The sequence below is a fragment of the Temnothorax longispinosus genome, chromosome 8, assembly GCF_030848805.1.
Source record: "Temnothorax longispinosus isolate EJ_2023e chromosome 8, Tlon_JGU_v1, whole genome shotgun sequence".
Lineage (NCBI taxonomy): Eukaryota > Metazoa > Arthropoda > Insecta > Hymenoptera > Formicidae > Temnothorax > Temnothorax longispinosus.
Genome location: NC_092365.1, coordinates 8549015 through 8570410, shown reverse-complemented (window position 1 = coordinate 8570410; position 21396 = coordinate 8549015). Strand labels below are relative to the sequence as shown.

Sequence of the window (21396 nt, the reverse complement as noted above, 5' to 3'; positions counted from 1 at the left end):
CGTCGCGTCGTCCCAAAAATTTGCCCGCGCAATTAAATTAAATTGCGAAAAATATTTCTGTAATGGGACTGTCCCATCATAAGTGTCGGGCTTTAACTTATAACCGAGCCCGACGCCTGTACCCGTGGCGGCGTCCCCCGTCCGTACAGTACGGAACTCGACATCTGCCGCGTTCATGACCCTCCCGCTCAAATGTTCAGCGAAGTTAGACGCGATGCCCGCGCTCGCGTTTCTCTCAATCGGACGTGCAATTGTTTCGCTCGCGCCGCCCGCGATGACGCTCCTCCGAACCGGACGAATATTTCTGTCACTCGCGCCGTACGCAAGCGTACCTCGTTCGGACGAGTACGAGTCACATTCACTCGTGCCGCCCGTATTCGCGCCTCTCCGAATCGGACGTGTTTCTCTCGCACTCGTGACGTCCGCGACCGCACTTCTTTCGATCGGGAACGCATCATTTTCACTCGCGCCGGCCGCGTTTGCGCCTCTTTCGGTCGAGTATGCGACACTTCCTCCCGCAGTGCCCGCGATCGCGCTCCCCTCAGCCGGACGCACGACGCTATCGTTCACTCCGTCCGCACCCCCTTCGCGCGCGTGCCGCGTCCCTTCGCGCGCGTGCCGCGTCCCCTCGCCGTTCGCGCCGCGTACCGCCACATCCCCAGACGCTCTATTAGTGGAGGGACTTAGCTGGGAGTTCATCCCTCGAAGTCGATGGAGCTCCTCCTTCTGTTGGCGGATCGTCGCCGCGAGCTCCTTCTCCCTTCGGGCCTGCTCCCCACGTAGGAGTCGGACCTCCTCGATGACGGCCTGAAGCGTCTCAGTGAGTGTCGTGACCGCAGGCATCTCGGTGGCATCCCGCTGAGGCGTCTCCACCCGGAGCCTCTTCCTCGTGGCCATTATATTACTCCTGGCCGTCGCTCGACAACGCTCGTCCGTTATCCTTGCTCGTCCGATCTCTTCGCCCGTCCGATCTCTTCGCCCGTCCGATCCCGGACGAGCCCCCAAAATGTTACGCTCGCCGGGCGTTAGCCACTCTCTCGCTCTTGCACACACTCGCGACGCGCACTCCGGCACTCGCTCAATAAATAAGGCTCGTTATTTATATAAAAGGAACTCGTTTAATGAAGATTCGTTTGTACACGGAGCTCGGGTTAACACGTCCGATCGTGACGGAAACCCGGAGCGTAATCTGACAGACGTAATTATCAATAACACAGTCGTCGCTAAGGACGATTCGCGACTTCTCGCTACGGGGCGACCCGCATGAGCGCACGGAACGGGCGTACAGCACGGGCGTAACAATACATATATCGAGCAAAAATTTTAGACAATAATTGCCAATAAAAAGTTATTTTATTGTAAGTAAAATTATAATACATTATTAATAATAAAAGGAATGAGAACAAGAAGAGAATTAATTATAAATATTTTAGACATTTTTATTTACATTTAACATTATTAACATTAAAACATTAGGCTGTGCTTCCGAAAACGTCCGTGCTCAGATTTAGGTAAAACTTTGTGAATAAGTTTTTTTTAGATAAAAAACACATATACCAAAAGGATTTTTTGCGACTCCAAAGTTTAGTAATTTTTTTAACATTTTTAACTTGCTGCCTCCGCGCATACATTTTCCACGCGAAACAAACCAAAACAGCTCTCAAGTAATGTAAACAACCATAAAGTCATATACAAAGTACAAATATATTAACTTGCTGCTTCTGCGTATACATTTTCCATGCGAAACAAGGTGCCACATAAAGTGAGGTACATCTTCTACCCGGGCACGCCGAAGGCGTGTCCTAGGGGGGGTGCGGGAGGTGAAGCCCCCCTGCCCACTCCTCAACTCCACTCACACCGCCCAGTGCACGGGGGGTGCGGGGGGGCGAAGCCCCCCCCCGCTCGTGCATGTACTTGGATATACTGTATAGGCTAATTCTGTGTATATTATTATACTATGTGATAGATTATATAATAGGTTGGCCAATAAGTCCGTGCGGTTTCTTACTTATAAATGTTACTTATAAATAACCGCACGGACTTATTGGCCAACCCAATAAATTAATATCTCAAAAACTATGCATCGTAGTTTATAACGTTTCTGATTTTCTGAAGTTTCGCCAATAATGTTTATGTTATGACTTTGACGGGTGACTTTATGGTTGTTTACATTACTTGAGAGCTGTTTTGGTTTGTTTTGCGTGGAAAATGTATGCGCGGAGGCAGCAAGTTGGAAAATGTATGCGCGGAGGCAGCAAGTTAAAAATGTTAAAAAAGTTGCTAAACTTTAGAGTCGCAAAAAATCCTTTTGGTATATGTATTTTTTATCTAAAAGAAACCTATTCCCAAAGTTTCAACTAAATCTGAGCACGGACGTTTTCAGAAGTTTCGCCAAACCATAAACATTAAACATTAAAAAAATTAATCAAACTGTTTGTGAATGAACCACGGACGCTGTGTGTCAACCTTGTCAGAAGGTTCGATCGTCAAAGCAAAGGTCACGGTTTGAATTAACGACTTCTTGCTGATTGTTCCACTTATAGAATTTATTCACGTTAGGCGGAGGCGAGCGGTAGTTTGAGCCGATTGGAGACAGGGGAGACGTCGATTACAAGCGGAGGCGCGCACTGCACCGGCTATCTTCGGTATCGGTCGACACGTTACGCGCTCTCGGCGAGTCGGTTAGCGGAGCTCCGCGAGACGGACACTCGCGCAGCGGAATCGGAGCAGTCGTTCGTTTGGTAGAATGCGACAATGCACTCGAAGGCAGCACACTTTCTAACGTATAGTTGACTCGATTGCGGTCTCAGCGGTATCGATGGTTTCTCGCTCGGATTAAGATCGAAAAGACAAACGGAGATAGGCACGAATTAGAACCGTTTCGTTCCGTCGTTAATTGCCGACTCGGCTCCGAGAGCTCCGTACCTGTCGAATTTCCATTACTCCCGCTGTTTTACAGACGCTGTGGGAGGGGAATTCGCACGTGGGGCGACGAACCATGCGGCTCGATGGGGAGAGGGACTACCGCGGCGCGACGTTTCTCGCATATTCCGGAACACAAACATTAAACAAATATTAAACATTAAACATTAAAAAAATTAACCAAACATTAATCATTTAACATTAAAATTTTTTAAAAGAACGTTTTCTTTAAAGTAAGAACGTTGCATTCAAACAGTTTTCTTATTTTGAATCTGAAAATTAAAAATATATATAAATTTTCAAAGATTTCTTAATGTATGAGATTGTAATATTATTATTTTATAATTATAATTATTATTTTTGTTGTTAATTTTGTTGTTATTTTTGTTGTAATTTTTGTTGTTTTTGTTGTTGCTTTTGTTGTTGTTATTGATATTGTTATTTACTTCTTGAAGACATGATCCTTGTTCTAATTTTCTCTTTTGTGGGGTTTTAGTTGCGTTTAATACATTTACAATTGACATCCGTTCTTCTAATTTTTTTATATTGCTCATATAATTTACTTCTAAATACGGCAGATCAACTAAATATACTTTAAATATTTGTTCTTTTAATAAACTTTATTTCTTGTATGTATATAGTAATATGCATAACATTAGAATTAAAAAAAATATAAATTTTAGTTATTTAATATATTTATATAAATAATTTGATATTAAAAATAAAATATAAAAATAATAATATATAATATATTTTGTATGTAAAGAATATTTATTTTATAGGAATATTATTATAATTTATACCTTTGTGTGTGTTTCTTATGCTGCCAATTATTTGAATTTTGTCACCTTTATTGATGTCGAGATCTATATAATCGACCTTATTGAGATTACTTATACGTACTTCTAATTTGTAAATGCCATCGGTTACTGAGCCATATCCAATAACTTTGTTTAACAAGTTTGTAACGGCCTGACTTTATATCGAACGCGGCCTAGTTTACTGGATCGGGAGTTCGATGAAAGGCCCAGAGACAGTAGTCAGTTTGCGGTACACACGTATTCCTTTACTTTATTCAACTCGAGATGCGGTATACAAAGTATATTACAAGAAAAGACGAAGCGCGGTATATTACATACGAACGGAGTTCGTCGCAGTATAAGAAAATAACGAAGCGCGATCTATTACATACGAACGGAGTTCATCGCAGTGGATTACGAGAACATAACGAAGCGCGGTATATTACATGCAAACGGAACGCGGTTACAGATATCATTTACGAATAACGATCGACAGTGCCGGTGCACTGGGCGGCATACGCGGTATATTATACACGAACGGGACGCGGTTACGGAGAGTCCGATGAACGCGGACATACAGTACTCTACAGTCGCGGCGCGGCGCCGTGGTGCGGGTGCACCCGGTGCGGTATATCGAGAAAGCTGATAACGCGGGCGGGAACGCGATATGTACACCGGAGGATGACGGAATCCCGGGGTTACGGTCGCGAGAACCCTCGCTACGAGGCCGAGCACGCTCGACCCCGCGGTGCCGTGGTTGTCGGGGTAAGTGTGAGGGAGCTCGGAGACACTCTGAGAACTCTCAGTAGAGGACCAGAACTCTGGACCTCGTTTTGCGTGTCGCCCTAGGATTCGGAAGGTAGGCTTCGTCAGGAGTAGCGGAGAGCCGTGGTAGAGACGAAGTGTCTCTTCGTCGAGCGCGCCGGCTTTTTATACCGCTCGGCGCGGTGAGCTTGGCAGGAGGGAGGCCGATCGTCAGGCGATGGCGCGGTGGTGGGAGCGGCGCGATCCCGCGTGCTCGCTTCGGCGGGGATCGGCTCGCTTCGGCGCTCGTCGGCGTCGTGCGGGAAGGCACCGGTGCGGCGGATTTCCCGCGCACACGGTGCGTTTCAAAAGATTAAAAAATTGTGGGCGCACCGCGCCCTGTCCTCGCCCGACGGAGGATCGGTCGGGCGGCATCCGGCGGGTGGTGGCCGGGGACGATGCCTTGGCGTAAGGGGCGCATCGTTACAAGTTATTGTACATTTCAGAAAAATTGGTTTTTACAAATGATTCTAATTCTACAAATAAAATATATTTAATATATATATATATATATATATATATATGTTTGTGTATATATAATTATTCATATACATATTATATAAGATAAGTCACATAAAGGTTACAACACTTATTTTTTAAATTTTGAAACGCACAACTACAAACCACTTCTAATACAAATCACTTATCCAAAAATTAAGTTTTACAATTTTTATGTGACCTTTATATATATATATTTTTTATATTTGTATGTTTGAATATTTATTTACTGCAATTTTAGAGTAGAGAAGGTAGGTAAGGAGAGTTGAACAGCAGAGGGAAGCAAGCGGAGAGCATAGAAAGATTTGGTGGTGAAAGGGTAGAAGGTTAAGGGGGAGGCGAAAGAGATAGCTCAGGATGGAAGGAAGATGTATAGTAGAGAAGGAGATGGAGGAGTTAAAGGAGGAGGTAAAGAGTCTGAAAGGAAGGATGGAAAGAATGGAGCAGGGAGAAGAAAAAAAGAGGAGGAAAGAGGGCGAGGGGAGTAAAGGTAGGACAGGGAGGAGAAAATGGTGGGCAGGAGAGGATGAGAGAAGCGAAGATGAAATGAGAAGGAAGAACGTTATAATAAGGATCGAGAAGGAGAGGTGGGTAGGAGAGGAATCGAATTTAGAGAAGGTGAGGGAGCTCTTTGTGGAAGGCCTGAAAGTGACGGCGGAGGTAAGAGAGGTGAGGGTGGTAGAGCTGAGGGGGGATTGGGGGCTGGGGAATGAGGAGGAGAAGTGGAGGGTTCTAGAGCCAAGAAGGAAAGCGGGAAATAGGTTAAGGGTAAAGATAGACGAAGACAGGTCGGTGGAGGCGAGGATAAGAGAGAGAGATCGGAGTGGGAAGGGGGATTAGGAAGGAGAGTGGAGGAGAGCAGGAGTGAGAGAATGTCGGAGAAGGAGGAGATCACGAGAGTTGGAGGAGAAACTCTGCATGGGCGCGGACGATGATCAACAGACCCAGGGCAGGAAGTAGACAGGAAGGAAGAACCGAGACAGGATGATGTGGAAGGAGACGAACGAAGACGCGAAAGAAGAGGGGAGGGTTAAGGGAAGGGAAAAAGATTAAGTGTGTAGTCGCACATGACCAGGAAATGAATGAAGTAAGATTACAAATTTTTGTAAGAGGTTTGGGTACGTTCCTCATAAAAAAATGTTTTGAAAACCCTACAGGGACACACAATAAATCGATACATTATTGCAATTTTATAATAGAGACTTATTATATATATTTCTTTTGTACAATTTAGATAAAAATTTAACTCAATTGACTAAAGATTGTATAATAAAGACCTATATTCATTTTATTTTAACTATTGTTTTCTTTTGTTAACGATTATTAATATAAATGCACTAAACATTGAATAAAAGGTTTTCTTATTGTTCGAGATTCCGTTAACGTTGCGCCGTCCGATCAGATGGCAGCATCGATCGGGTATCGACGCCCGATCACCGCGACAGCTTGCGCCCGCACGGGCGCGCTCATCGCCAACGTCTTCCTCGCGATATTCAGAGTCGAACAAATGGCCGCGCAGTGATCAGACGCACGACGTGTGCTCTGTGCATTTTCGATTGTGACTACACGTTGAAGTGCCCACCGCAGTGATTACAACAGCTGCCGAGATACTGCATTAACATGTAAAGCGACCGCTCATCCAGCTCTACTCGGGTACATCAACACGACGACTCAGACTCACATGTGCGCGAGTGCCGACCGCCACGTGTCTCACCGGCTCACGGGCGATTCATCGAAGAGGACGGCAATTAATATAATTGCCTCTCATTTACACGGACTATATAGACACCTCATTTTGTTCACCGCTCATCACTCTCAGGTCGGATTGTATCAATTTTGACGCATTAAAAACGCATTAAAGACGGCTCAGACTGTGGTCTGAGTTACACAAAAATAAAGTGAATATTTAGTTAACACCTTCCACGCGCGTCCTTCTCATCCCGCTTCCATCGCCGGGATTAATCAGCGATTTCGCGAACACTTATCAAATGTTTACACAAAAAAATAATATTAAAAAACAACAATTGTAACAATTAACATTTATTATTATTTTATATATTTTTTATTATTTTATTATTTATAATTTTATAATTTTATTAGATAGATAGATAAATGCATACTTTATTTACCCCAAGGGGTCTCAAAAGGCGTTTTTAAAGGGACGTATCCAACCCTGTACATTTCATACATTCTTGTTTTCTTCCCTGGCCTTTGTGCGACCTTACAACTCATTTAAATTTAAATCAAAATCTAAATTAAAACCGAAATCAATCTCAAAATTTAGATCAAAATCAAAATCAAAAATCAAAAAACATTGTTTAATTCGGCCCTTAATTCTCCGGGGTTTAATTCTCCCTTCATCTCCTCCTCCTGATGTTTGCTGGACTTTCTTCTTCCTTATTCGTCCTTTGCTTTTCCTCTCTTCCTTTCTTCTTCATCCTCGTCTGTGTCCATCAGCAGGCTCTCCTCTAGTTTGCTTGCGATCTTCTTGGTTTCCCGCCATCCTCCTCCCTCCATTCCTTTTTCTTTTTCTTCTCCTCTCCTTCTCTGAGTCTTCTCTCTATAGATTTGTCCTCGTCCATCTTAACCTTTAGCCTGCTTCCTTCCTTCCTCCTCACGTTTAACACCCTTCATTTATCCTCCTCGCTTCCCATTCTCACCAGCATCGTCAGCCATTCTCCTCTCAGCCCTATCACGCTTACTTCCTTCACTTCTACCCTTATCTTCAGGCCCTCTGTAAACAGCTGCTTCATCTTCTCCCAATTCGTTCCCTTTCCTATCCATCTGTTCTCTATTCTTATTATCACGTTCTTCTTCCTTCTCTCGTCATCATTCCTCCCATCGTCGTCGGACCACCATTTCCTTTCCTCTAGCCTGCCCCTGCTCTCTTCGCTATCTTTCTTCCTTTTCCCTGTGCCTTGTTCTAGTCGGCGTACTTTTCTTCTCAATCTCTCAATCTCTTCTCTCTGATCCTTTATTTCTTCCTTCAACCCACTCATTATCTCGCTTGTTTGTTCCTTTATCAACTTCTCCAGCGTCTCTTTCTCTACTATCACCTTTGCTCTGCACTCCATTCTTTCCCTTTGTCACGTACTCTCTTTCTGTCTGACCTTATCTGTAATTAAACGATTAATTATTATTCTTACCATCTACCAAGTTACCTCTTTTTCCTTTCTTCTCTCTCCGCCCTGCCTCATCTTCTCTATCGCCTTCATCCATTCTTCCCCCTCTCCCTTTTCGCCCAATATCCTCCCTACCACGTCCTGCCAACTCTCTCCATCCCAATCCTCCCATCTTGAACACTCTTCCTAGACATGTTCCCACGTCCCCTCCTCCTTCTCACATATCCTGCATTTTCTATCTTCCTCTTTTCCCCAGTATAGTCCCTCCCTGACTTCGTTGCCTAAACCTTGAAATTCTGCTCCATCTTGCCTCCTCCCATCCCTTCTTTAGATAATCCGGAATCCCGTCTTTCCTTATAAACTTATACCACCTATTGTATCTAGATTCCATGATCTTTTCCATCCCTTCGTGTCTTTATTTCGATTTCTCCTTATATTCCAATACCTCCTCTTCCAACTCCTCCTCCCCTCTAACTTCTACACCGATCCCTTCTAAGTAGTCTTTTCTCTCCTGCTCCCATCTGCCTATTATCCTTTCCTTCTTCCATCTGTCTTTCATTTCCTCCAAACATTTTCTCGCTATTTCTCCTCCTTTACCTTCTTCCAGCTTTATTTCGAACTTCCATGCTCTCTTGCTTGCTCTGGCTCTCATTCTTTCCCTTTCCAATTCATCTCTAACCATGTACCCTGGGGTCCTCCAATTTAATCCAACTATCCATTTGGGATATCTCTCGTGTATCCCTTCTACCTCCCTCCTTTCCTTCCATCCCTATATTTCTGCCCCGTATCTCATCACCGTCCATATCAGGGTATCGTATAGCCAGATTCTTCTTTTCCAATCTTTTTTCCACATCCTCTTTCCTATCCCCTAAACTTCTCTTATTACTCTTGCCGCCTTCCTTCTCCTTTCTTTAATGTGCGCCTCCTGCCCTCCATTCTCCTTCAATGTGTACCCCAAATATTTGAACTCTTTGATCTCTTCTAATTTCTTTCCCTTCCATCTCCAATCATACTTCCTCTTCCTCCCTCCTTCCTTCCTAAATCTCATTATCTTTGTCTTCTCTATACTCAGCGTTAAATCCTTCCCGTCTAAATACCCCTCTAGCCTGCTTATCATATTTAGATCTCATGTCCTGTTCCTCTTCCGCTAGTACTGCTATGTCATCTGCATACAATAATACTGTTTGTTTCAGATGCGGCGGCAATCACTTAGCACCTCAGTGTACATTAAGTAAGAATGTAGAGTGTAGACATTGCGGCATAAAGGGCCGCCTGCAAAAGGTTTGCATGAAAAAGAAAAAGGAGCAAACGAATCAATTAGACGAAATTTTACAAATCTAGGGTGAACAAACGAAGTACAGAGAAAAGTTTTACACTACGCTATGGATAAATAATAGAAAGGTAAGCTTCGAAGTAGATAGTGGAGCTGCGGTTACAATTGTAAGTCAGGACTTCGTCCAATCGTTGTTGCCAAACATACAACTTATAAAAACAGATTTACAATTAGTTACATTTTGCAAAACAGTAATTACAGTTATCGGTTACGCGCGGGTTAATGTTCGATACGGACAAGTTACAAAGACATTGAACATCTACGTTTCAAAAACACGTAGAGAACCGTTAAGGGCCGGGAATGGATACGGCAACTTGATGTTCAATTGTCAGATTCTCTGCTTGCATTGTCACTAAATACTGAAAGAGAATTACAAACAATTCTACAAAAATACGAAGCAGCTTTAGATCCTACGTCTACCAAAATACGGGAGATACAGGCCAGACTCACATTAAAGGAGAATACATCTCCTGTTTTTCTAAAATTACGAAAAATGCTATTCAATTTGATGCCTTTAGTTGATAAAGAAATCGAGAAATTGGTTACAGAGGGCATATTAGAAAAAGTTAATACATCATCTTGGGCAACCCCAGTGGTGCCAGTACTAAAAAAGAATAACACAGTACGGTTATGCGGTGATTTTAGTGTCACGTTGAACAAACATCTAGTTGTTGACGAGCATCCCTTGCCCACTATTGATGAACTATTTAGTACGTTAGCGAAAGGTGAAAAATTTTCAAAAATTGATTTGAAACAAGCATATTTACAGATGGAAATACATCCATCAGATAGGGAAATGCTGACTTTAAACACTCATAGGGGATTATACAAAAGTACGCGGTTAATATACGGTACCGCATCCGCTCCAGCAATCTGGCAGCGAGAAATTGAGAAGATTCTACAAGGAATACAGGGAATCTCAATTCTTTTGGATGACATAAGAATTACAGGGCCTAACGATAGGGTACATCTCCAATGACTTGAGGAAGTTCTGACACGGTTAGGCAAATACAATATCAAAATAAATATAGAGAAGAGCGAATTCATAAAAGAAGGCATACATTATCGCGGATATTACATTGACAAAAACGGTATACATAAAGAAAAGAAAAAGATGGAAGGCATCGAAAGAATGCCTCGGCCCACAAACATTACAGAGTTATGCGCATTCCTTGGAATGATCAATTATTACGGACGATTTATACGCAATTTAAGTTTAATTTTGACTCCATTACATAGACTGTTGGAAAAGAAAGCCGGGAAAGAGGTGCCTTTCGTATGGTCTCCAACTTGCGAAACAGCGTTTATAGCAGCAAAGAAAGCATTTACTAACAACGAGATCTTAGCGCATTACGATCCAAAACTACCCCTAATAGTAGCTTGTGACGTTAGCTCGTACGGCGTAGGAGCAGTGCTTTCGCAAAAATATCCGGAAGGGAACGAAAGAGTAATTCAATACGCCTCGCAGTCTCTATCACATACACAAAGGAAATACGCACAAATAGACAAAGAAGCATACGCGATTATATTTGTAATAAAAAAGTGTCATCAATACCTTTACGGGAGTAAGTAAGTTCACCCTATATACAGATCACCGACCTTTGACACAGATTTTCGTCCCCGAGAAGGGATTACCGGCACACAGCGCAATGCGCATGCAACATTACGCGATATTTTTACAAGGTTTCAAATACGATATCAAGTACAAAGATACAAAATCGCATGCGAACGCGGATGCTCTGTCGCGGCTTCCGATGAAACCGGAAGATACGTACACTCGCGACGTGGTGGACGATTACGAAATAAATACGATCGAGTTGTTACCAATTACATTTAAAGATTTAATGTTAGAAACCGCGAGATACAGCCAAATCTTCTCATGTATTTTATGTTGGGCCTCCTTTGATTCCACATTTCATACGGCGTCCTGCCATGCACCGTCGATTTACTTCGATTTCGGATATGCGCCGCAGTATATGCTGCTTCTCCCCAAAAATCTAATGGTATTTTTGAGTCTGCTATCATTGTTCTGATCATTTCTATTATAGTTTTGTTCGCCCTTTCTACTACACCATTGCATTGTGGCATTCTCGCCGGGCTAAATTCGTGTTTAATACCCTTCTTCTTCAGCCAATCTTGTAAGTCTTTTCCTATAAATTCTCCTCCATTGTCTGATGTTATGGCCTTCAATTTCATTTCGGACTGGTTCTCTTTCAAAATTATTAGCTCTTTCAATTTTTCTGCTACTTCTCCCTTTTTCTTTCAGCAGTTCTAAAAAAATCACTCTTGAATAGTCATCTACGATTGTAAGTATGTATTTCTTACCTCCACGTAATAATGATTTTATCGGTCCAATTAAATCCATATGCCACAACTCCATTATTCTACTTGTTCTCATACCTGTTAATCTGGAGTGTCTTTCGGCACATTTTTCCTGCAACACATGGCTCGCATTGTCTTTTTTCTTTGCTATCTTCTTTTATCCTAATAACAAGATTTTTTTTCATATCTTCTATAATCCTCTTGTTCACGTGTCCGAGTCTTCTATGCCATTATATCTTCCATCGCTGCTGCTCTTTCATTAATTACAGAGGACCACAAAAAAATTTTTCGAAGAGCAACTGGGACCGCAGTAGACAATTTTTATAGATTTTGGGTAGCTAAAATCGAAACAAGGCCCCATTTTGCTTTAACACGTCAGGATTTTTAAGAAAGTAAGGTTATGTAGGTGAAAAACAGCGATTTTTGGCGGTGTAACAGTGTAATCGACAGTCCGTTACAAAAAAGGTGTGCTAAACAATTTCAACGCGCAAACATTGCAGCCGTCCGCTGGGCTGCACCAACCGACGACAAGCCAGGCGGCTACCGAGCCAACAGCTGAGGCGCCATCATCCAGATGCAGCGAAGCAGCGGCAGCAGCGAGCCCAGGCGGTGACAGCGGGGAGGAAGCGCGAGGCCAGCGAGCCGATTGAAATGAACGGCATGTAATTAGATTAGTTCCATCGCAATTACGATGCGACGGAATAGATAAAGCGCGCATCAAGATTAATAGATTTATCCAGAGATGAGCTGCATGGGTAAGACCAGCGAAACGCGAGAATGCGAAACCGTGGCGATGGAGCAACGCGGTCCATTGGCCGAATAGTCTAAGCGGAATACGCTCGCGCGGCAGCGCGAGAACAAAGAATCGGCGAACCGATCGTCCGAGTGGGATGCCCGTTCGTGGGTATGACGAGTGATCGCGGGCAAAGCGTTTTGCTTAATCTCGAGCAAGTCCGGTAACCGGAAACGGAGTTCGCGGGGTGAGAGCATAATCGCGCGAACCGGCCAAGCGACGGGGTCAGGAAACACGCGAGAACATCGACACCGAGTTTCGAGCGTATCGGAGTGCGGCGAAGCAAACTCGGTGACCCGAAGCGGAAACCGCTTACCGCTAAGCAAGCGGGTAATGGAGTCTCCTTAGACTCGTCCCACTGAGTTGCGAGCGTATCGAAGTGCGGCCACAGTATATACAGTAGCGCAACTCTCCCGATTTCAGCGTGGATGAAAATGAACTGCACATGCGCGTGCGAGGTATGTAACCAATCAGAGCACCGATAATCTGTCTTACTTCCTCTCACTGTTATAAGTCTCTCTCTCTCTCTTTCTAATTTATCGTTGCGTGTCAGACGCGCGCGTTTTAATTGGGATAATGTATGGCGACGCATGTTTGACGTGCGTTATGACGCGCAGAAACGCATGCATAAACAACAAGGGTTACATTTGAGATAGAAATAAAACATAATGTACAACCAGACGCGCGCTATATATTTATTTATTGGCACTATATATTTTTTAATTATATACATATATATATATATATATAGGTTAGGTATATACAAAATACAGATAAATTTTAATAATTTGTATAGCAATTGTACAAATGTGCCATATTACTTCTTCGTGTTATACACGAGTTGTATAACACAAATTAATAAATTATTTATGCTATCAATATTTAAACGATCACAAAAGGAAATATCAAGGAAATGTTAAGAAAATTATATAATACAACTTGTAACTTAATTTTATCTAAAATATAAGTAGAAAGGGCTGTAAGGGTCACAACGCGGATCACGGTGCGTTCAGATATAAATGTGATTTATTCCTCGATTTACAAAAATCCAAACGTTTCGGCTCCTGTCTGAGCCATCCTCAGTGGTATAATATTAACATCAAAAATATATATTCTCTTCTCCCTTAACATGGTGAGTTTACTGTTTCAATTTTACAGAAACTTAGTGAGACTAAAAGGTCCAAATCAGTTAGTCTGAAGAAAAAATACATCGCAGTCAAACCGAATAATAAGAAAATAAGGCAAAGAAAATGATCTGTGCAGAGCGATCTGTAAGACGAGATCTCATCGACACTGTTGGAGAAGATGTTTCAACACTCGGTGTGAATCACGCGCAATGTGTGGCGCTATGGTAGACATTTCCGGTTCGACTGAAGCGCAGCGCGTCACCGGTAACGAATCTCGAACAGCGCTCTTCAGTTGAAGTCGATCCGCTGTGCGAGAATCACGTACTGTATACCTCTGTGCAAATATATTCTGAAAGATAGATATCGTCATTTTTCTTCACCTCATCCTTGCTCGAGCTACCGAATATTTCGTGAATAAGTTAACAGGTTATGGGCCCAGACACCCTACCTGCGCGTAATAGAGCTCGCAAAGAAAAAGCAGCGTGTGAAAAGTTGCACGAGGGAGCGTGAGCGGTTTCTCCGTGGCGCACGCGGTCGTTGCGAAGGCGGCCATTTTCTCGCAAAGAGTCGTGGCAACGTGGCACGTGGCAGTGTTCTCTAATCCGTACAGAGAAATAAGAACGAAAATGTCGGACGATCTCGCGAGAAATGTGAGGAGACTCGATGGGACGAATTTCCAAGGGTGGAAATTCCACGTTCAGTCTGTGCTGGAGGCAACGGAAGTCTTCGACATAGTGGATGGCACGAGGGTGAAACCGGAAAACGCCGAGGGAGCGAACGCAGCAATAACGAAAGCCTGGAATAAAGACAATGCGAAAGCAAAGGCTATTATTGCGGCATCTCTGGAGAGCGCTCAGCTGGATTGCGTAATCATGTGCACCACAGCCCGCGAGATGTGGGTGAAGCTGTGTCAAGTCCATGAACAGAAGTCCGAAACCAACAAGCTGATTCTAACGAAACGATTCCACGAGTACAAGATGAGTCCGACAGATTCAGTCGTGCAACACGTGACGAAGGTGCAGAATATGGCGCGGCAACTCAGTGATGTCGGCGAGGCAGTGACCGATCTGACTGTGATGGCGAAAATCCTCGCCAGTCTAACGACTAAGTACAGTACACTCATTACGGCATGGGACAGTGTAGATCCCGCGCGACAGACTGTAGACAATCTGTTAGAGAGGCTGATTCGTGAAGAATCTTGGCTGAACGTAGAGAGTGAAAGTGTTAGTGCGTTAGCAGCTACGAGAAAAAGTACGCAGAAAAAGGGTACCGGAGTAGAGTGAAGACAATCAGAAAAAGCGGCGTTCCAAAAAGAACATAGTGTGCTATCGATGCCAAGAAAAAGGGCATTTCGCGAGTGAGTGTCCAACGAAGGAGAAGCCGAACGATGGACAAGGACAGACGAAAAGTTCGTGCGCGTATGTGGCAGTGACGTCCGCGACGGATGGTAAGTCACGAGCAACGAGTGACAGTCGGTAAACAGATCCCACCCGAGACCAGGAGCAGCAGTTGATGCGTGCCGATGTTAGAGATGTATGGTTTCTCGACAGTGGCGCGTCAGCACACATTACCTTTCGAGAGGATTGGTTCGTAGAGTTTCGTCAAACGCGGGGAGACAGTGTCTCGCTAGGTGACAACGGTGTGTGTGAGGTGACAGGGGTCGGAACTATAAGAATCGAGAGGCTCGTGGATGGCGTCTGGGAGGAAGGGACGATCAACGATGTTCTCCTAGTACCGAATGTGAAAAAGAACTTATTCTCTGTCGGCGCGTGCACAGTAAAAGGCTTTGCGGTGAATTTTGAGGACACAAGTGTCAAGATCAAACGCGACGGGTTGATCACGACTACGGGAGTGAGACAAACGAACCAAATTTACCGGTTGTTTTTGCGAGTACCAAAAGTGCGAAAAGAGATGAACGTTTCGGAAAAGACAATTAGAGTGTGGCACGAGCGACTCGGCCACATAAACGGAAAGTCACTGAGTGATTTAGTGAGAAACGGTGTCATAGAAGGTGTAACTGTGAAGGACTACTCGAAGTTTTTCTGTGAGGCCTGTCAACTAGGAAAATCGCATAAGCTATCGTTTGATAAACCGGTAGTAAAGGTAGCGAGGAAACCGGGCGAATTCATACATAGTGACGTGTGCGGGCCTATGCAGTCGCGATCTTTTGGTGGCGCGGAATACTTCGTGACTTTTAAGGACGATGCCACGGGGTTCCGTCATGTGTTTTTCATGAAACACAAAGCAGACGTTTTTGACAGATTCTTAGAGTACGAGCGGATGCTCGTGAATAAGTTCAATCGGCCGGTAAAAATACTTCGTGCGGACAATGGCACCGAATACTGTAATAAAAAGATGCGCGAGTGTTTGGCGTCCAAAGGCATAGTGATGGAGAATACAGCTCCGAACACTCCAGCTCAAAACGGTTGAGCGGAGAGGGACAATCGCACGATTGTCGAGTGCGCGAGAACAATGCTTCAATCGAAGAATTTACCTTTGAGTCTGTGGGCGGAAGCCGTAGGTGCCGCAGTGTACACTTTAAATAGAGCCGGACAGTCGGGACAGGGCGGAAGCGGCACGCCTTACGAAGGATGGATGGGCAAGAAGCCGAACCTGAATCACATGAAGATTTTCGGATCGGAGGCCTATGTCCACACACCAAAGCAGTTTGTGAAGAAATTCGACGCGAGGTCGAGGAAGATGATCCTGGTGGGGTACCAAGGGGACTCCAACAATTACAGGTTGTATGACGTACAGAAAAAAACTGTATCTGTTTCCAGAGATGTTGTATTCCACGAGTTCGTGGGTATCAAAGATTTCCAAGACCCAGTGTCGGAGGTAACGATTAAAATACCCAAGGCGGACGATGCAGAGGACGACGAAGTTACGGTCGACAACGAGGACCTCGACGAAACATCGATCGAGGATGAGTTCGATGATACAGTAGTCGAGAACGTTGACTTCGATGGCGCAGCAGTCGGTATAGCATGTACCAGTGGAGAAGCAGGTGGTAATGCAGGTGGGGCGAGTACAGCTGCCGAGAAGGCAGGTCACGCCAAGGCCAGGGTTGCGAAAACTCCTACCAAAGGATCCACACCACAGTCGGTAACTGAGGCTCGTTTGCTAAGAAACAGAGCGACTATCGAGCGACCGCAGAGATATCGAGATGGTGCTGAAAATCCTAAGCAGCGTCAGGCAAATTTTGTCGAATATAATATTCCAACAACTTTCAGGGAAGCAGTGACTGGGTCAGATGCACCAAAGTGGTGCGAAGCCATTAAAGAAAAGCTCAAGGCGCACGAAGACAATTGTACGTGGACGATCGTGCCAAGAGTCTCAAAGAAAAAGACAATAGATTCTAAATGGGTGTTCAAGATCATAAGGGACACCGACGGAAGCGTGCTACGCTTCAAGGCGCGCCTTTGTGCGCGTGGATTCCTCCAAAGGGAAGGGATAGATTACACGGAGACATTCTCTCCCGTGGTGAGATACGACTCGCTACGTGTTCTCCTGGCGGTCATCACACAAGAAGACATAGAGTTCGTACAGTTCGACGTCCGGACGGCATTTTTGTACGGAGAGCTGAAAGAAGACATCCACATGGAGATTCCAGAGGGACTCTTCGTCGGTAAAGAAGAAAGTGAGAGTGTTGGGACCGTGTGCAAGTTAAACAAGTCCCTGTATGGGTTAAAACAAGCACCTCGGTGCTGGAACGAGAAGTTCGCGAGTGTTCTAACCAAGTTCAACCTAAAAGAAACCGACGCAGACAAGTGCATATTTTTCGGTAATTACGAAGGTTTCCTGATTTATTTAGCGTTGTTTGTCGATGATGGTGTGATTGCTGCAAAATCAAAAAGGGTGCTTCAATTAATTATAAGTTCGTTGAGCAAAGTCTTCGATATCACCGTGGGTGATTGCAGTAGCTTTGTCGGTCTACAAATTTGTAGAGATAGGAGCAATAAATCATTGTTTATCCATCAGCGCGCGTACATAAAGTTTGTAATAGAGAAGTTCGGGATGAAAGACTCAAAGGGTGTATCGGTACCGGCCGATCCCAATGTAGTGTTGTACCCGGTAGATTCAGATAGGGAGTTAGAGAGTAGCGTGCCGTATCGCGAGGCAGTAGGGTCCTTAATGTTCTTGGCCATTGTGCCTCGCCCTGACATAACGTACGCCGTCAATAATGTTAGCAAGTACCTGAATCGACACAGTAGAAGCCACTGGCAGGCTGTAAAACGCATTTTCGCGTATCTAGTCACTACTGTAAATGTAGGTATAGAATATAGTGCCTCTGATAACAAACTAGAGTTAGTAGGGTTCTCAGATGCCGACTACGCAGGAGACGTAGAAACGCGAAGGTCGACGACGGGCTATGTGTTCATATTAGCAAACGGAGCGGTAACGTGGTCGTCTCAACGACAAAAATTGGTGTCTATGAGCACGACGGAGTCAGAATACATAGCCGCGTCATGCGCAGCTAGAGAATATGTGTGGTTGAGAAGTCTGTTAAATGGTATCGGACATCGATGTGTAAAACCTACTGTATTACATGTCGATAACCAAAGTACAATTCGCCTAGTCAAAAACCCTCAGTTTCATAAAAGGACTAAACATATAGATACCATTACATACGAGAGAAAGTAGAAAATAATGAAATCGTTGTGGAGTATGTAAGAACGGAATGTCAACGAGCCGATATGTTCACGAAGGCTCTCGCAAGAGACTTGTTCAAAAGAATGTGTACGAGTATTGGACTTTGCGAGGAGTAAAACGAGTTGTGAAACGGCGGAAGTGTTGGAGAAGATGTTTCAACACTCGGTGTGAATCACGCGCAATGTGTGGCGCTATGGTAGACATTTCCGGTTCGACTGAAGCGCAGCGCGTCACCGGTAACGAATCTCGAACAGCGCTCTTCAGTTGAAATCAATCCGCTGTGCGAGAATCACGTACTGTATACCTTGTGACGTGACAAGTCGCGTCTCCTTCCCGGACGGGCTCGGCCGAGGGGAATTCGGGGGTGCCTCCTCGTTAGAGCGAGAGGGGGGGCGGTTGCGTATATTAATTGGTCTAATTAAATATTAAGTTTGAAGGGATTGCCGGTGGTGACCGGACTTCATCTGTAACGGCCGGAGGCCGCAACGAGGAAGGGCAGAAGATTACGGAGACGGCCAGGGGACATGGCGAGAAGTCGGGTCGCCCGGACCTCCCCGCAAATGCGTGAGCGTCGCCGGCCGGAATACACCCCGCACTCGGTCGCAACCACGGCAGTATAACGATCTGGAAGACCCCGGGTCACCCCCGATTGAAATGCCAGTCGGACGAGGGTGCCGAGGAGCGGCCCAGGGAAAGGAACAGCCCTGGGGCCGTCACCCCGAGGGGATGCCGGTGGACGGGGCCGAGGCCCGGCCAGCCTGACCCCGAACGCCGACTCGATCATCGCGGCCCGGACAGCCGGTTGAATCGAAAAGCCCGCGCCGAATCGGATGTGATTGCAGCGGCGCCGCCGGAAAGGGAGGCGCGCGAGAAGCTGAGGCGCCGACGAGAGCGCCCTGGAGTTGGAGTGGCGCCCCCGGAAGGAGCGGCGCACGTGCGGCCTAGGCGCAGGAAGCGCTAGGATCGGCAATCCGGTCGAGCGACACGCACAGCGCAGGCGCGGGGAACCGGCGCGATCCCGGCGGGCTATCGTTTCCGACACTGTCGTGCCGGCTAGCGAGCCTAGAGGATCTCCCGGATTTCGAGCTGCCCGGACTACCGAAGGGACGACGCAAATTTGTAAGGTCACCACTCTGGCGTCCCCGCGTTAAGAGAAGAGGGTTCGCTCGAGGCATCGGCCCGTGGCACACGTTGGTTACCGGAGTTACGCAGGATACCTGTGTACCGAGTTAGAGCGTGCGATACCTTGCGCTCGCCTTAGAGTAGCGTCGTGTGGAAAATGTGCCAGGGCCTTGCCGAGAGTGAGCTCTCTAACGCGTAGAGACCATTTGTGCCCTCCCCGCGAGCACCGCCACGGCCGACAGTCGCGTGGCGTGGAGATATGTGAATCGAAGTAATCGTGTCGCGTTTATGTAGCGTCTCGTCTAATTGATGTAAGTAATCGTATCGCGTTATTCGTGATAGTGTCGCGTTTCATTGTGATAGAGTTTATGTTCGTAATCGCGTTGCGTTTCATTGGGATAAGGTTTATTCGTAATCGTGTCGCGTTTTGGCCATATTTAAGCTCACCATCGTGTCGCGTCTTGGCCATATTAACGAGAGTGAGAATGAGAGTGAGGTCTTGCGTGGCGATAACGGGAGCGAGTTGTGCGGGTAACGGCGAGCCGCGAGTGGTCATGTAATTTGAAGGGCACTCGCCCTCGTATTTGAGTAACGTATCCGGGCCCTCGAGGACGGCGAATTTTGTGTTTGGCGGGACGAAAGGATCGACGGGATCGGCGCGGGGCCGCGGAATCTCCGTGTTTACAAGAGAATTCGGGATTCGCGTGGCAAGCCGCGGGATCGTCCGCGATACGTGTCCTTATTTCGTGTTCGGGGGCAATCGCCGGCCAGTGTGGTCGACCCGGCGAGATCGCCCATACTTTTTGCGTCGCGCGGAATCGAAGGGGCCCGGGTGTGCGTTGAAGGAGCTGCCGAAGGTGCGGCGAACGGTTCGTCGGCCTCGTGGCGTAAGTTCATTGTGTTGAAGCCAGGTACCGCGATACCTGAATCGTCATTATTTCTGTTAAGCTTTCGTGTGTTCGTCTGCGTTTATCTGTTGCGTTGAGAACTTCGCGTGTATGAGTCTACGGGGTTTCATAGTCGACATTACTGCGTGCACTTATTGCGTCCGCGGCATTCGTGCGACCGCCTAGCCGACATTGTTGCGGTAATACGAGACTCAGATCGATTATACCTACACCTTGATACTAAATATATATTTTGTTATTATTATTTATTTTCTTGTGAGTGTGATTAATTGTGTGACGCCTCTCTCCGAATTCCCTGAAAGAGCCCTACGCCCGGAAGTATTGCCGGGAATATCGTGTTAGAGATTATAGTGTACGGTGGTGCAATCCGTTGCACCTGGCGCCCAACTTTGGTGTCGGAATTAGTTACGCGTGCCGCCAATCCTCGATAGCCCTCCACCGGATTGCGAGACCGGGGGAAAAAGCGTCGCAACCTCTGTGCAAATATATTCTGAAAGATAGATATCGTCATTTTTTTTCACCTCATCCTTGCTCGAGCTACCGAATATTTCGTGAATAAGTTAACAGACACGACGCAAACGAAAGACATTCTGAATGATCTCGTCTTACAGATCGCTCTGCACAGATCATTTTCTTTGCCTTATTTTCTTATTATTCGGTTTGACTGCGATGTATTTTTTCTCCAGACTAACTGGTGAGTTTTTCTAGAATTTTAATTTAAGACAAGGATGCAACTCTTAATTACGTTACAGATTTGGACCTTTTAGTCTCACTAAGTTTCTGTCAAATTGAAACAATAAACTCACCATGTTAAGGGAGAATATATATTTTTGATGTTAATATTATACCACTGAGGATGGCTCAGACAGGAGCCAAAACGTTTGGATTTTTGTAAATCGAGAAATAAATCACATTTATATCTGAACGCACCGTGATCCGCGTTGTGATTCTTACAGCCCTTTCTACTTATATTTTAGATAAAATTAAGTTAC

At 45.4% G+C, this 21396-nt stretch overlaps 1 protein-coding gene across 1 annotated transcript; it reads left to right on the top strand.

Moving 5' to 3' along the window:
- Nucleotides 1–9972: 9972 nt before the first annotated feature.
- Nucleotides 9973–12467, top strand: LOC139818232 (uncharacterized). Its single transcript, XM_071786848.1, has 4 exons — nt 9973–10319; nt 10719–11044; nt 11163–11325; nt 12302–12467. Exons 1-4 carry the CDS (start codon nt 9973–9975, stop codon nt 12465–12467), a joined length of 1002 nt encoding a protein of 333 aa, XP_071642949.1.
- The last annotated feature ends 8929 nt before the right edge of the window (nt 12468–21396 follow it).